Source organism: Aythya marila, assembly GCF_965140915.1.
Source record: "Aythya marila genome assembly, chromosome: Z".
NCBI lineage: Eukaryota > Metazoa > Chordata > Aves > Anseriformes > Anatidae > Aythya > Aythya marila.
In genome coordinates this window covers 3,271,395-3,285,942 of record NC_139080.1, presented here as the reverse complement: position 1 = coordinate 3,285,942, position 14,548 = coordinate 3,271,395, and the positions used below count along the sequence as shown (strand labels likewise).

General features: G+C 42.5%; 1 protein-coding gene across 1 annotated transcript in view; it reads right to left on the bottom strand.

Moving 5' to 3' along the window:
- The window catches only part of LOXHD1 (lipoxygenase homology PLAT domains 1), a gene marked incomplete at its 5' end in the record, with an annotated part of 140,439 nt that overhangs the window by 84,413 nt on the left and 41,478 nt on the right, over positions 1-14,548 (bottom strand). The window contains 7 exons of the mRNA XM_082782804.1: positions 1,435-1,570; positions 4,946-5,032; positions 5,985-6,145; positions 8,683-8,818; positions 9,571-9,821; positions 11,542-11,665; positions 14,193-14,341. Coding sequence (XP_082638930.1) covers positions 1,435-1,570; positions 4,946-5,032; positions 5,985-6,145; positions 8,683-8,818; positions 9,571-9,821; positions 11,542-11,665; positions 14,193-14,341 — 1,044 coding nt within the window. The remainder of the gene's footprint in view (positions 1-1,434; positions 1,571-4,945; positions 5,033-5,984; positions 6,146-8,682; positions 8,819-9,570; positions 9,822-11,541; positions 11,666-14,192; positions 14,342-14,548) is intronic.

The following is a 14,548-nucleotide window of genomic DNA, read 5'->3' as shown; positions in this document are numbered from 1 at the left end:
TTTTGGGTCACCACTTTCCTCCCCCAACTCAATCCTCAGCTGTGACCTCCCATTCTGTTGTGGGAAGGACTTCCAGAAGAGGTTTCGACATGAAGAACCAGCCCACAGACCGACCTTCTTGAAAGTGAGACCAGAAGTCCAGCATCACTGAATTTCAGAGGGGTGCAGACATCCCTGTGAGCAGCTTGGCAGAGGGAGGTGTGATCTCTTCTCCATGGCAGACAGGATCACGTTATTACCCTGTGTCTGACCTCTTTATACTCAAACCCTACATTTTTTCTCTAACACTGAGTGAGAGCCTATCCTTTAGAAAGGGACTTGCTGATGGCACAGGCCAGCACTGAGCTCCTTCAACAAGCCAGGAGGCAGCACAGAAGAACCCATGTTTTGGGTGGTTTCAGGGACTTTCTACCATTCCTCCAGGCGGGATGAGAAGCAATGTTCCAGCCCTGCCTCCCAAACCCCCACGTGCGAGTGTCACGTCTTGCCTCCTCTCAGCACAATTGCTTCTTACAGGAGAGAGCCTGCATTTGAGTTCAAGCAGCCCTCTCCACAGCTGATTAAAAATACATTTCAAAAACAAATTTATTTACATTTTAATAACCTCTGTAATTACCATTACTCTTCCTCTTCTGAGGAACAGTTCAGCTGCATGCAGATCACTGAGTTTGTCAGAAATTTCAGAAAAGAGGGGACTTGTGGTCTGCAGAGCGTGGAGCCCCACTGGGTGCTTCAGCAGAAATGAAAGAAAACCCAGTGGCCATCCTGAGCTGTGCTGCTCTCCAAAATTTTCCCTACAAGTGCATTTAATTCTTGTGACCCAAGGTCAAGATAGAAGTGACCACTTCAGGAAGCCAACACAAAGTTCTGTGGCTTGCCTTAATTAAACTTCCAGTTTGAGCATAATTTACCCAATAAATATTTCTGACTGCTCATGCATACTGAAAGATACTTAATGCTCTTGCATGACTGTTCTCTGCATCTATCTATACATTTATACATTTAGCTGAATAAATGTGCATATATCTAAATAAAATTGTAAAGTGCAAAAATGATTGTGAAATTTTAGATAGGCTTTCAGCTAAGCATGCAATCCATGAACTTCCCTTCAAACCTAGCCTTTCATGTTTTAAGGGAGACTGGAGAAAATATGAATTAGAAAAAAACACAGCTCTGGAAACTGCAATGCTATGGCCAGATCTCTCCCACCTCCCAGCAGAGAGAAATCTGCTCAGAGTCAGAGCCTGGGATTTCTGATGCCTCATGCAGCTAATGATGCACACAGAAAATACTGCAGAGAGAAAGTGCCAGAAAGAGGAGCTAATTGAATGGCACCGCTCTGTCCGTGCATCCCTTAGACAGTTTTTTTTTTTTTTTTTTTTTTTTCCTTTTCAGGCCTCAAGTGAGCCCCTGCACAGAGCCCATGGCTCTCACCTGGCATGACTTCAGTCACCAGAGTCCCCTCTGCAGGGAGCTCCCGCACGATCTCATTGTCGTCTTCATTTATATCTAGCCAGCGGCCGCAGTTGAATGAGTATTTTTCTTTTGTCAGCGTTTTCAGCAGAGTTACCTTCATTAAACCAAAACACCGCGTGAGTTCAGAGTCTTAGAGACAAAAAGCAACCAGCTCCTGACAGGTCTGTGCCTGGGAAGCAAGAGCAGGTCGCAGCAGAGAAATAACACACATTAATAACGAGACTGTCGCAGCTCGCCCGGGTGCCTTCCGAAACGAGCACAGGCTGTCATAGCTGAAGCCTTTTTGTTCCTCTTTCCCCCCATCACTCCATCGTCCTGTGAAAGTTTTGATGGATACCGTGGCCCTGAGTAATTGCTTGTCATATGCCACATCGTGCCCAGACAAAACACAGGTAATCTGTTTCCTCAAATGGAGATGGAGAGAGGCAGAACAGGCAGGGTGTGCTGCCTAATGCATTTATTTCTAAAGCATGGTTATTGTGATAGCTTTGTTCATCACCAAGGAGAATGCATTTTTGTAGGGATCTTATACATTTTGGGTAGGCCTTGATGACCTACACATTTGCCACTGAGAGCCTGGGTCCTAACATTTACCCTACCCAAAGTAAAGGGCAAAAATAATAAAGGAATTTTATGTAAAATGAAGTTTTCTGGCTGCTTTGCAACACTGTAGTCCTGTTTCTCCAGCATGAACAAATTGAGGACCTTGGTTCTAGTTCTCAAACATTAAGTCACAATGCAGAATGGAAATACCAGCTCAGTCCTGAGTAGAGATTAAAAAATAATAATAAAATATATATATATATTAGGGATTATTAGGGAAAAAAAATAAACAATGAAATGGAAGCTGTTGCTGTGCTACTGTATAAATCCACAAAACAAATCTTGGACAGTATTTGCACTTCTGGTCCCCTCAGCACAAAATCAGTGCACAGCATGTTTAGGAAACACACAAGAAATGGCAGCAAGGATGATCAAAGTTGTGGAGTGTCTTCCAAATGAATAAGCAGCAAATAAGGTAAGAACCTGCTGAGGGCTGGAAGAGCACCTAAAGAGAGGGTATGATGAAGGTGTGAGAAACAAAGTTGTGTTTTTGTAGTAGAGAACTAATTTTCTGTATTCAAAGGTAGTTGTGTAGTCATAATAAGGAGAAATGCTAAGTAGAGGAGTGGACAGTAGAAGGTCTCACTGTTACAAAACAAGGGAGAAGCTTGAGAAAAACAGGATGAACAGTGTGAGAACAGTAAAACAAAGATCACAAGTTCTCAAAACATAAGAAAGGAGAAATTTAAGGGTTGAAAAAAAAATAAAAATTGTACATATATGGTATAGAGGAGTGTTGAGTGGCTTGTGAACCTGTAGTACTCAGCCAATGAGGAAACAGGGGAGGTGATCAGACGTCAGGTAATAGGGAATAAAAAGTTATGATTGGTTATGATTTGTTTACTAAAATGCGCTCCTAATTGACAGGATGCCCGCCATTGCAATCGCGAATAAAATAGCTTCACAGAAAGTCCTGTCTGATGAAAATTATGTGAGATTTTTTCTCACAAAGGTCTCCAAAATCACAGGTGGAATAGAGAAGGCAGAGGGGGTTCACTCTCTCTTTGCTATGAGGAATAGCAGGCATCAAATGATCCTAGTAGAGCAAAGTTCAAAGCAAACAGAAGGACATCTTCAACCTCTGAAGTCCTTGCTGAAGCCATTATGGTTGCTAAAAGTTTAAATGTTCTAGGGGAGACAGAAACTTTTGGGCAAATAAATGGAAGAGAAACCTGCTAAACTCTTTGTATTTAGTAGATCTGCTCAGGAAGTACATCTCCAATTGGGAAAAGTCAAAAGATGGGAGAATATTAGGGGAATATAACATAAATGCTTGTCCTTTTCTAATTGTTCTCAAATCATGCACTTATGTGACATATGAGAGAAGACGCTGGGATAGATGGAAGTTCGGACTGAGTGGTATGGTTCTTCTTGTAGTAGAAAATGTACGCTTGCCTGAAAGTAGAGTAAGCCCAGCATGACATGTGAGAGGACTGAAACCTGTTAAGGAACCATTGTTAAGTTTTCAGCTGGAAGTTCTGGGATGCTGTAATGTACACACAAGCAGTGGGATTTATGTGCTCTCAGCCTGATGCATCCAGAAAGTGTCAGACTTGCTGTCTAGAGGCAAACTGAGTTCCGGCATCATCACCATGTTTGGTCAGGCAGTTTGGCCTCAGATGAATCCTAAATACATTATGAGATCCTTTTTTTCTTCCCTGAACACAGTTGCTGTGCAGGAAAAGAAGACATACTTAGGGAAATGTAAAACTATGGAAAGTCTAAGCATTCTTGCTTATCATCTGCGAACAAACTGTTCAACAAAATTGCACTGGCCTGATGTCCGACCAGCACTTTTTTTCTGATAAATACCATAGCCAGGCACCTTCTCCCACCATGTGGAGGACACCACAGTGCTTGATGTGCTCCCCAGACTAGAGCAGCGTTTGGCTGTGTATGCTTTCACAGCTCCCTGGCCATGCAAGAGAGTAGAATCTGTCAAAGCATGTCAGAGGCATGCAAGACAAATCTCTAAGTGGTAAATTGTGATTTATCATCACAGTTATTTATGGCTGTGGAGCAAAAGTGTATGTTTTCTTGAGTGCAGAGAAAGCCTTCCAAGCACTACAGAAGAAGTAAGGGTGAAGCTCAGAGATGAACTTGCTGTTCTGCAGGCCTAGGTGAGGGTTGACAGTGTGGTAGATTGTTGCTCGTGCAACAAAGAAAATGTGACTGGAGTTCAAGCAGATCACCATGTTTATCCCCCACGCAACACAGTGCTGCTCTCTGCTGAATGGCCTCCACAGGCTCCTCCAGTCTGCACAGGTCCATCTCTGGCAACAGGGCTGTCATTGCTTCATGGCAGGTTACACTCCACTGTATAGTAGGAGTCTCCCATAAGTCAGTCTGTCTCTCTGACCAGCCTAAATAGGCCATAAAAGGACCAGTTTGCCACTCTTTACAGTAGCAATCTCAAACTAGAAAGATTTCTGAGAGGCAAGGGAAAACTTCTGGCAGCAGTGAGGGGGGACTACAATGGTCTGACACTGGAAAGAAGGGGGAATGCACTTTTCACCATCAATCTGGGCCGTCTGGAGCTGCCCTTTCACATTGCTCCCATTTTCCATACAAATCTTGGCTAAACTGAGAGGGATAGGAAGGAATGTCCTCACAGAATCATGCACTGAATCCATCTCTCCCTGCATATTCTTGCCCAGGCTTCAGCGTGCTCTCCTTTACGTCTTGTTTTCATGCACGATTTCCACTTCCACCCCTCAGCCAGCACAGTCTGTAAATGGATTCACCTTTGACCACTGCACATCAAACTCAGCTGCCAGCTGAGGAACACAGTGACCCAGGACTGACACGACACACCTCTGTGACCAATGTGCTTTGTCAGGTGTATCCTTCCTTGCTGTCCTCTCACCTTATTCAGATGCCAGCCAGCAAAAGGATTTCTTTTCTCATGCCATATCCGAAGCTTATAAAATGTGCCCAGATCAGGGAGCTCAATCTATAGAGGGGGAAACAAAAGAGCTTTATACATGTACATTTTTGTAAGTTAGCAAAACATCCATACCAAGGACACCACTGATCACTTTTTAAGAGACAAATGAGAGAGAAGTTGAAAACTAGACTAAAATACTAATGTTCTTTAAAAATAATGAACCTTACCCCACAGAGACGACGTGTGGCCTCTCTTTTCAGGAGGGGAGAACACAGAGACTGAATTCAGACACTCTTGATCATGAGAGCTGCTTAAAACCATTAAGAGCTAGTAAGAACTAAAGCCTGATCTCAAGCAGGGCCTGCAAAGCAGAGCCATGCTTCCTCCAGAAGGCAGCTGTGGATGTTGGTGCAAAAGGGGTAAATATTTTTGCTTCAGCCACAAATTAAAATCTCTTGTTTCTCAAGGTTTCCCTGACGAGCCCCCAATTAAATTTGGGAATGTATTTTTTTCCTAAAAGAAAACGGAGATGGGAATGAAAGAAGACCCTCACCAGCATCCAGACTCAATGTGCCATTTAAGTTCAGCCCCTAACATTCATGGAGGCTGAAGACCAGATCACAAAGGAGAGGAAACACCTCTATAATTCTCCTGTACATAGCTAATTCTTATTAAAAAAGACATGGCCTAAATGGGTGTGAGTGAGTTTGAAGGTAATGACTATTTCCTTCAGCAGCCACGGAGAAGATGTGGCAATTAAGCACAACCATAACTTGAAGTCATCACCACCTGAGCAATGTGGAACACCAGCCTAAGCCCTGTTTGGAGAAGACAGGTCACATCCACAGGTGAGGAAATCATTTTGCATCACCAGCAAACTGAATGACTTCATGTCCACTTCAGAACGATAGATATATAGAGGTAAAGGTCTCACGCTGGTGATTTTCTCTACAGGGCTGACTCTAATACCCCAAAAAACAATGCTAAGCCAAATTTATTACTAACATCAGATTCATACCATGAATTTGTCAGTCTGTCCAGTTTCAAAGTTGTCTGAATTGTTGTCCAGTTTCATCTCATCTGACTTCCCCTTGTCTCCATAAATCTGGAAAAAGATGGTGGCATCTGTCCCTGCATTCTTAATGTCACTTGTCCAGATCCACAGAGACCAGGGACTTTCTGAAAGCAAATAAACAAACAAATAAAACAGAATTCTTTCTTTCTTTTCTCTGGGTGGTAGAGAGGTCTGGATGGTAGCAAAGCAAATCAGGACATTTTATCCTGTTCTGCACAAACATAATCAGCTGCCACTTGGCATACAGAAATGAGATTGCCTAGAACTATAATTCTGTGTTTTCATTTAAAATAAAATGTGAAAACACATAAATCACCTTTTTGCAGGTGAGCCATATTCTTTCATGTCATACATTACTAACAAAGTAAGGACCCAAGGATGTGCTCCATCTGTGTAGTTTCGGTGTACTTCTCCAGCACCCACAACTCTAGCTTCCAGCACAATTACCTCCAGTGACTTTACATTGGTTTTCATCAGAGGATGGTTGCACATATGAAAAAGTGAAACTATTTCTTCTGGAGAGACCCTCATCTGCATTCTTTATTGGTAATACTGTATTTCATATCTGCAGCACCTACAGGAAAAGGAACAGGTTTCTTTCCTGACTCATACATCAACTGAATTATTAACAAATCCTAATGAAAGAGTTGCTAACCCTTTCAGTATGCCCCAGCCCGCATGAGTGCAGATTGACCTTCAGAGCCCAGAATGGAATGTAAAAGTATGATGACGTGCATATAAATTAGACTTTTACTGATCTCCTCAGCATTTGATTGCAAAAAGGAGATGACAGCTACCAAAAAAAAAAAAAAAAAAAAAAAGGATAAAAGTAAGTTTTCTTTTTAAAAAAAGTTTCACCTCTATTTTAATAAAATTCAAAATGTTCATGAAGACTCTCCTCCGAAATCAGCAGCAAGCTTTATCTGAGCAGCAATGAAGCAGAGCCAAGTCAGTGCACAGCACGTGATGCAGCAGCCTGGCCTCCCCAGGGAAGAGAGCAAGGGCAACGGGGACACCAGAGACCTCTCTCGTCTGCAGGGTTTGGCCCCTCTGACCTTTTGCTGAGGGAAAGGAGAAGCCATGTGTGCAGGGAGGGGCAAGGGGAGCTTGTACAGGGATTAAATGCAGATAGAGGGTTGTCAGAGAGAAACCACACAGGGAGAAGTCGGTGTGAGACAGGTCTGCAGGGACTGGGTGTCCCCTAGGCACACATCACCAGCCTCCTGGGGCTCATGGGCACCTTCCCCCATTGCTTATCTGCACGTCCCTTCACATCCAGGCAGTTGGGGAATTCTCAGAGCCAAAGCAAATATTCCCCCAGGGTACAAGCACCAGGGAGAGCTAGACCTGACACAACTGTTTCCCGATAACATTGAAGATAAGGGGGCAAAAAAGAGACTGTGGATAAACACGAGCTACACGCCGAGCTCCAATCTGCTGGGGGAACAGCCTGCAGACGCTGTGCAGGGACTGATTTCACCATGGATACCCAAAGCGAGGATGAACCAAGCTTTGATCAACTTGCAGAAAGGGACAGTCCTGCGTGCACAGGGAGATAGGCGAGATGACATAATAGGTCTTGTCTAACGCCGAGTCTTACGCTTCCATAATCTGGCAGCTAAAGGTCACGGATTTCTCAGGGCTAATGCTCTCTGTCTATCTCCTGCACTGCGGCAGCAGGGGAATTAGCCTGTCAATAACAATCAGAGCTGATAATAGCGGGTTAAAGGTTGCAGATGCTTTAGTTAAATGGACCGAGGCAGAGGCGCAATGTGGTTGTAACACCGACTAACATTTAGATAAAGCTTATTTAAATGAACTGCTGTTTAAGCAGGAGCCCACCCGAAGCATCCGGATTAAACTGCGTCTATTATCCTAATTAAAACGTTCTGCTCACACATGCACACCGACGCAGGCGAGAGAGCAGCGACCCAGCGTTTCCCTTCAACACAGCCGGGTGCCAGAGTGGTGCGGGTAGAGCACTGCCCTGCACCAGAGCTGCACATCCGTATAATACATGAGCCTGCCTCCTGCTAGAGAAAAGGCTTCAAAAGCCTTGCACACAAGCCATATTTGGCAGCTGGACAGGACTAAGAGATGTTTTTGTCTTCAATGACCAGGAGTAAAAAAGGTTGACTTCAGCAGGAAGGATGAACCAGCACCATCTAGACTGGTTGCACAATTCCCAGTTTGTGTTTTGCTGCCTGTTTTCCTCCAGTTTTGTCCTTTTAGGTTTTGTTTCATCTGGAGCAGCCATTCTTTGCTTCTGTAGTGGTCAGACATGTAGCCCTGCTTGTCTGCAAAGGTGAGGTGGTGGCTGCGGCAGCCCCAGCCCAGTGACCCTAGGTCACTGCTAGGTCCAATTCCTTTCTGTAAGGAAATGAGTGCTGTTCTTCAAAATCATTTTAAAGTTTCATTTTTATTTTATGTTTTGTTCTTTGTTTTTTTTTTTTTTTTTTTTTTTTTAAGTGCCCAAACAGGATGTTCAGAACCAGAACTCATACACTCATACAGGACCCTGTTCATTTATACATCTACTTTATCATAAGTCTACCCATGTCATGGTAAATGGGTGGCATGCAAGGTGTTGTTGCTTGGTGTGGGGGGGGTGTCACAGGAGATCATGGGCACTTGTACCTACTTTTCAGTCTTCTTTGGCGCAGGGACACCATTTCATAGAGCTCCCTCTCTATGAGGCCATCTCCTTCATCTTCATCCAGCCATTTCCCACATGGGAAGGTTTGCTCAATACCAGTGAATGGACAGTAAACCACCACCTAGGGAAAGAGATTGGAAAGGTGAGTTTATATTCAATCTCTGGCAACCCACAGGACCCTGGTACTGAGGTAAGTAACTGATGCAGACAGAGCTGGGGAGCTTGGTCCTGATTTCAAAGCCAAATTTTCTTAGACTTTCTGGCCGGTATTAACTATACTGGTTGCACAATTCCCAATCTGAAATATGTCTAAGACCTTTCTGTCTTGTTATTCACACCTCTCCAGAATTACACCAAAATGAGTCATCCAAGACAAGGCAAAACAGCTGATGCTGTACTCTTCCCCACATCCCATCGTGCTCCACTACCTCCCAGTAACAGCTGTGACCAGCCACTTCTTTTCTGGGCTCCAAAGCAGCATCTAAAAGCTTCAGGAAAGTCTGAATTTAGATGATAACTTTGAAATGCTCAGCACAATCCAAGACTGCATTTTTGCCTGGCCTATTGGGCAAACATCTGAAGGTGCTTTTGGTGCTGAGCAAAAAATAATCTCTGCCTTTGTGACTGCAAAGAGACAATCAGCCCAATTAGTAGGTGATTGATTTACACATCTAATGTGCCTTTGAGGCAATCAGCTACTTCCATGCATTATGTATAATATTGACTTGCTAAACTGTGGATATTGTCATCCAAATAAAGGCAGACCATTTTTTAAATTATTATTTTTTGTAATCAACTTATTTGGTTGTTGGGGTCAGGTTATGAATGAATAGGAAACAGCCTGAGAGCTGTCTACAGACGTCTTAGTCTCACCTTCTCACAATACCAGCCAGAACTGACGCCACAATTATCATGCCCAATGGTGACCCTGCTGAGAGGGCTGAGAAGAGCTGCTATCTCCACGTTAAAGAGATCTGTCCTGGCACGCTCAAATTCACCTCCTTCCAAGAAAATCTTCCCACTGTTCTTTAAGCCTTTGGAGCCATGGAGGATTACGTGGATCTTGGAGTTTGTGCCAGCTCCTCTGATATCTCCTGTCACTACAGCAACGTTGTACACAATACCTGAAGGAATCAGAAATTCAGTTAGGAAGAAAAAGAAAAGCTGAATATAAGATTTTTTTTTTATTATTATAGGATTTACATTGGGCCGTACTGATTTCCCACTGGTCTTTTTAACTTTCAACTTGCAGTGCAACGCTTCACTTGTTTTTGTTCCACGCATACTTCTGAGAAACGCATGGCTACCTTCAGAGAGTCTGAGAGAAACAGTTTTTTGCTGACAAACTCCCTGTCACATGGCCCAATGGAAAAATACTTTATTTTTAATCACCATATGGTGACAATTAGGTGAAGGAAAAAATGAATTGGCAGTTACATTGCTTGAATTTGAGAGGTCTCAAGCATCAGATATGTCAGAAGATGCTTAAAGGATGGAGTGGTGTTGCTTCAAACAGTGGTGGTGAGATTTGTAGCAGCACAAAACTCTGGAAATGTGAGAGAGAGATCTCAGCAAAGCAAGACTCGGGAGAGATATTGTCCCAGCTAGAAAAAATAAAAATATTTCTGAAAGGAAGTCTATTTGCAAAGACGTTTGCTCTTTTTTTCCATTGTAACTTTTAGGCTAAGAAATGTACCACTTCTTCTTACAAGCCTTATTTCTCAGAAAGCTCTTTGGCAGGCATATCTTAGATCTATATAGTGGTGAATAAGGAGACATCTCTGTAGGCATAACAATGTTTAAGGGACCAAGTTAAAATAGTTCAGGTCCAGTATAAGTCCTTCCTTTGCTAACTTCACCCAGAAATTTCAGTATGGACTTTGGACTAAGCAAAAATATCAGAACTCACTCTTTTCTAAACAACCATCTCTTTCTTTAAAGGTTACAATAAAAATTATATTCAGGCATCTTTTACCATGCATGTGGAATGTCTTCAACAAAACTCATGAGAGGAAGAGTACATATTTGCAAATGGTAAAAGAATAAAAACAGTTTTTAGTAAATTATTTACGTATTAATTGGAAAATTTCTTTCCCCCCATCTTCTCCCCATTTTTCACAGCATGTGCCCTGCAGTCAGGATTCTGCACCCAAATCATTTTCTTTGCACACATGCAGGGAGCAACAAAAAGACCACAGGTGTTGTAAAAACATAAAATAAGAAAGGAACTCCATAGTCAAAGTGTTTACCTTTACACTGCTGAATAAAAACAGGTCATGTAATATCTAAGACATCTTCTGCATCACAGTAATTTATTTTATTGACTTTTCAGGCAGGTTTCCTTTAACAATGACATAGCATTTTGTTTCCTCTGCTTTTTTTATCCATGCTGGATAATGAAAAAGCCAGTTCTGGGGCTCAGCATCACCCTTCTTGATTTGTAAAAGGATGCATGGCTCACAAGCCTGAAGTATAACATGCCTTACTGTGAGGCACCTTGGTGTCTGTGGGATTAGCAGCTGTCTGCCTTCTGGAGGCTGGTGAGTGCCTTGCACAAACACATGCTGGACCTTTCATCCTTTGCCCATCATTCTCTTATCCAGGTGTATGGGGTGACAGATCAGCATGTAGGTCCTGCACAGCTTCACCAGTGAGACATGGAGGGGGGAAGGGGAACGACAGTTCAGGGACCTTTCAACAAAACTGCCTGTCACCAACATCTGGCCCACTGTAGGTGTCCCTGAGCACAAGGCATTCAGTCTTCTAACAAAAACATGGCTAGAAGCAGCAATTAGACCTTTGTATCCTTGCATTTCCCACCATGGATTCAGCACATGCCTTTACCTGTGGCTTCAGTGCCCCCTACAAGGATGTCCCTCTGGATTTTTCCATCATCTTCATCTAAAGCAAACCAGCGCCCAACTGGGAATTGGTACACGCATTTATTGCCAATGTCTTCAATGATCACCTAAGAGAAAAGAAACAGCACTTTGCAAAATACATGTGGAAAAAACAAAGGTGTTAGACATAGAGACAAAGGTGTTAGACAAAGAGGTGACAGAAGAGCAGGAGCTCGATGTACATGCTCTCACCTGACATTTAATATATTCAACACTCAGGCAGATCCCTCACCACTCCCTAATTAGCACAGATAGAATTTCAGACAATCAGTGAGTAAAAAACAGGCACTTTTCTTTTTTCTTTCCTTCTTTCTTTTTTTTTTTTTTTCTTTTTTTTCTTTTTTTTTTCCCCTCCAGTGAACTCAATCTGCATCTCTCACAGTGTACGAGACCAGATGTCTCTGCTAGCAAGACCAGCTGGCTGGCCTGTCTTCCTTCTCTCCAGAGCCCCTTTGCTGGCTACTCTTCTCCAGCAGCTGAATGGCAGCTCTTTGTTCTGCTTTGGGAACAGGCTGTCTCCGTTCTCTCTCAGCTTCAGAGCCTTGTTATGAAATAATACCAAGGAATTTTAGGACAAATCAAGACCGTTGGATCAGCTTGTGTGACCTAGTAATACCTTCTTATCCCACTCAGTGACTCCGAGATGGAAACACTTGCAAAGACAGCCTTGAAACCCTGGGGTAGAAATAGTTTCTCGTTTGGAAGGATTTGGCTCTGGGCTGTACTCTAGACATATTCTGCTGCAACAAGGCAGGGAACAATCTTCCTCCTTAATATTAGATTAAGCCAGTGTTAACCACTTGGAGTTTCTTGCACATCCTGCTGCAAGGCATTTCTTACCACCATTCCTGAAGCTTGCCATAGAGTTACTGCAGTATTCTTTTGATTTCTAATTTTGATTTCACAGTGAAGAGCAAAGAGTACTGAAGATTTTCAGCCGGAAAAGAAGAAATCAAAATCTCTATTTACCTGTATGGCTTATGTCTCAGAGAAAAAAAATCACTATTAGGGATAGAAAGTCAATGCTTTTTTTTTTTTTTTTTTTTCCACACTCCCCCCCCCCTCCCTTAAGAGCAAAAAGGGAGAATCTGAAATCTGTTCTTCCTGATAGACTTGTGAGACCATTCTTTGGGAACCAGTTTCCTGTTCTGTCTCTCATCCCACAGTGTACTATTGCCTGTAGCATCACAGACTCTTGTTGCACCTCCATAGACGTGGACAGTAGTGTCTGCTGGGGTACTAGCTCATCCTCTTGGGATTTCTGTTAAAGGATTAATTCTATTCATTCATTTATTTAGAAAAACAGCACTGAGTATAAGCTACACAGAAAGCACAAGAAAAATGAGAGGAACCACTAATGATGCTTAGCAAGTTCATCCAGGAGTGACAATGCTAGAGTCCCCAGTATTAGAGCAAGTTAGAATAAAAACATCAACCAACAGTAGAAAATAATGGAGTTATGGTTTAGCTTCTTCCTCCAAACTTCCAACTAAATTTGTAAAGCAAAAGCTGCCTTTTACTTAATTACAAACATTTCAGAGGTTTTGTTGCAGAACATGGGATAACCCCTTGGCTGCAGCTAGTCACTGCTTTGGGTGACTTAACCTACCTAACCAGCATCAAAAATCATATCATGCAGACCACACCTGTTCTGTGAGAATGAGTTTTTTTTTCTCTATTTTTCCCTCCTCTGTTTATTACAGGGACCACAACAGCTCTGATTTTCATCTTCTGCATTTTTCATGGACAGTCAACATAATAACTTTTAGAGCTGCATATCATGATGGTGAAAAAGCATGTGCTAATATTTGCATTGGTAATACATCAAACCGCCCTGCTATCTAGGTTTTACAAATCTGGGGTTAGATTAAAGCCAGCTGTGTTAAACTACACCAGCAGAGGAAAAAAAAAGAAAAAAAGAAAAAAAAAAAAAGAGAGAGAGAGAGATTAGAGGAAAGAGTCATTTCTTCTTTTTAAATATTCTTTCAGCCATTTCACTAAAAGCTGCAATACCTTCACTCCTTAGAGCAGGAGATTAAAATGTGGAGGAAAGTGGGAGAGGAAGGAAGTGATCTTTGTGGCAAGTCTATATTTTAGTTGTGCCAGAGACAAATTACTTAAATTTTCCCAACCTATAAGTCTCTGCGAGTTTCCAGCGAGAACAGACTCAATATATATTTCTTAGTCTCTGGTATCATTACTGTCTGAGTAATGAGTTAAGTCAATAAAGAGGGGGGGGAAGGTGGCTTGGAGGCACTGGCTTGGAGAATTCCCCCTCATCAGTCAGAGAAACCACAGTGATAGAGACAAGAGAAATATTATTAGAGCGGGTAAATTCCAGTATTAACAACTGAATTTTCTAACTACCACAAAGCCCTGTGAGGTGCTGGACAATTTACCCAGACCCAGAGGTCCCTCGCAGTTGGAAACTGCTGCACCTGATTCGCAGGAACAGTGTGCACGCACAGCTAAAGGATGCACCATATTGCCACCAAACATCCTTGCATTTCTGGGCATTGGGCCATTAAAAAGGTAAAAAGTGAGACATTTTGATCCCACATCATGCTTACATTAAACATCTAAGGAGTAACTAACCTTTGCAAGGAACCAGCCAGCAGAGCCACCCTTGTTATTATGGCCTATATTAATTTTTCTTAACCTTCCCAAATTTGGAGCATCAAGTGTGAACTTGTCCTCTGCTCCCTTTTCAAAGTTGTCTTTGTCGTTGTCCAGTTTCCTCACACCTGAAAAATATAAAAATACAAAAGCTGAGGAGCTGTTGGCACAAGTGTGATTTTTAACTGAAGAAATGTTAAGGAATGCCACTGCTGACTGAATCAAATATTCTCCAGGTACCAGATCTCTCTCAGGATCCAAGGTAAAGGCAGAGGACTTTATATTCTAATAAAAAGGCACCTTTCCTTGAGCACAGAAAAGACAAGGATTTTCAC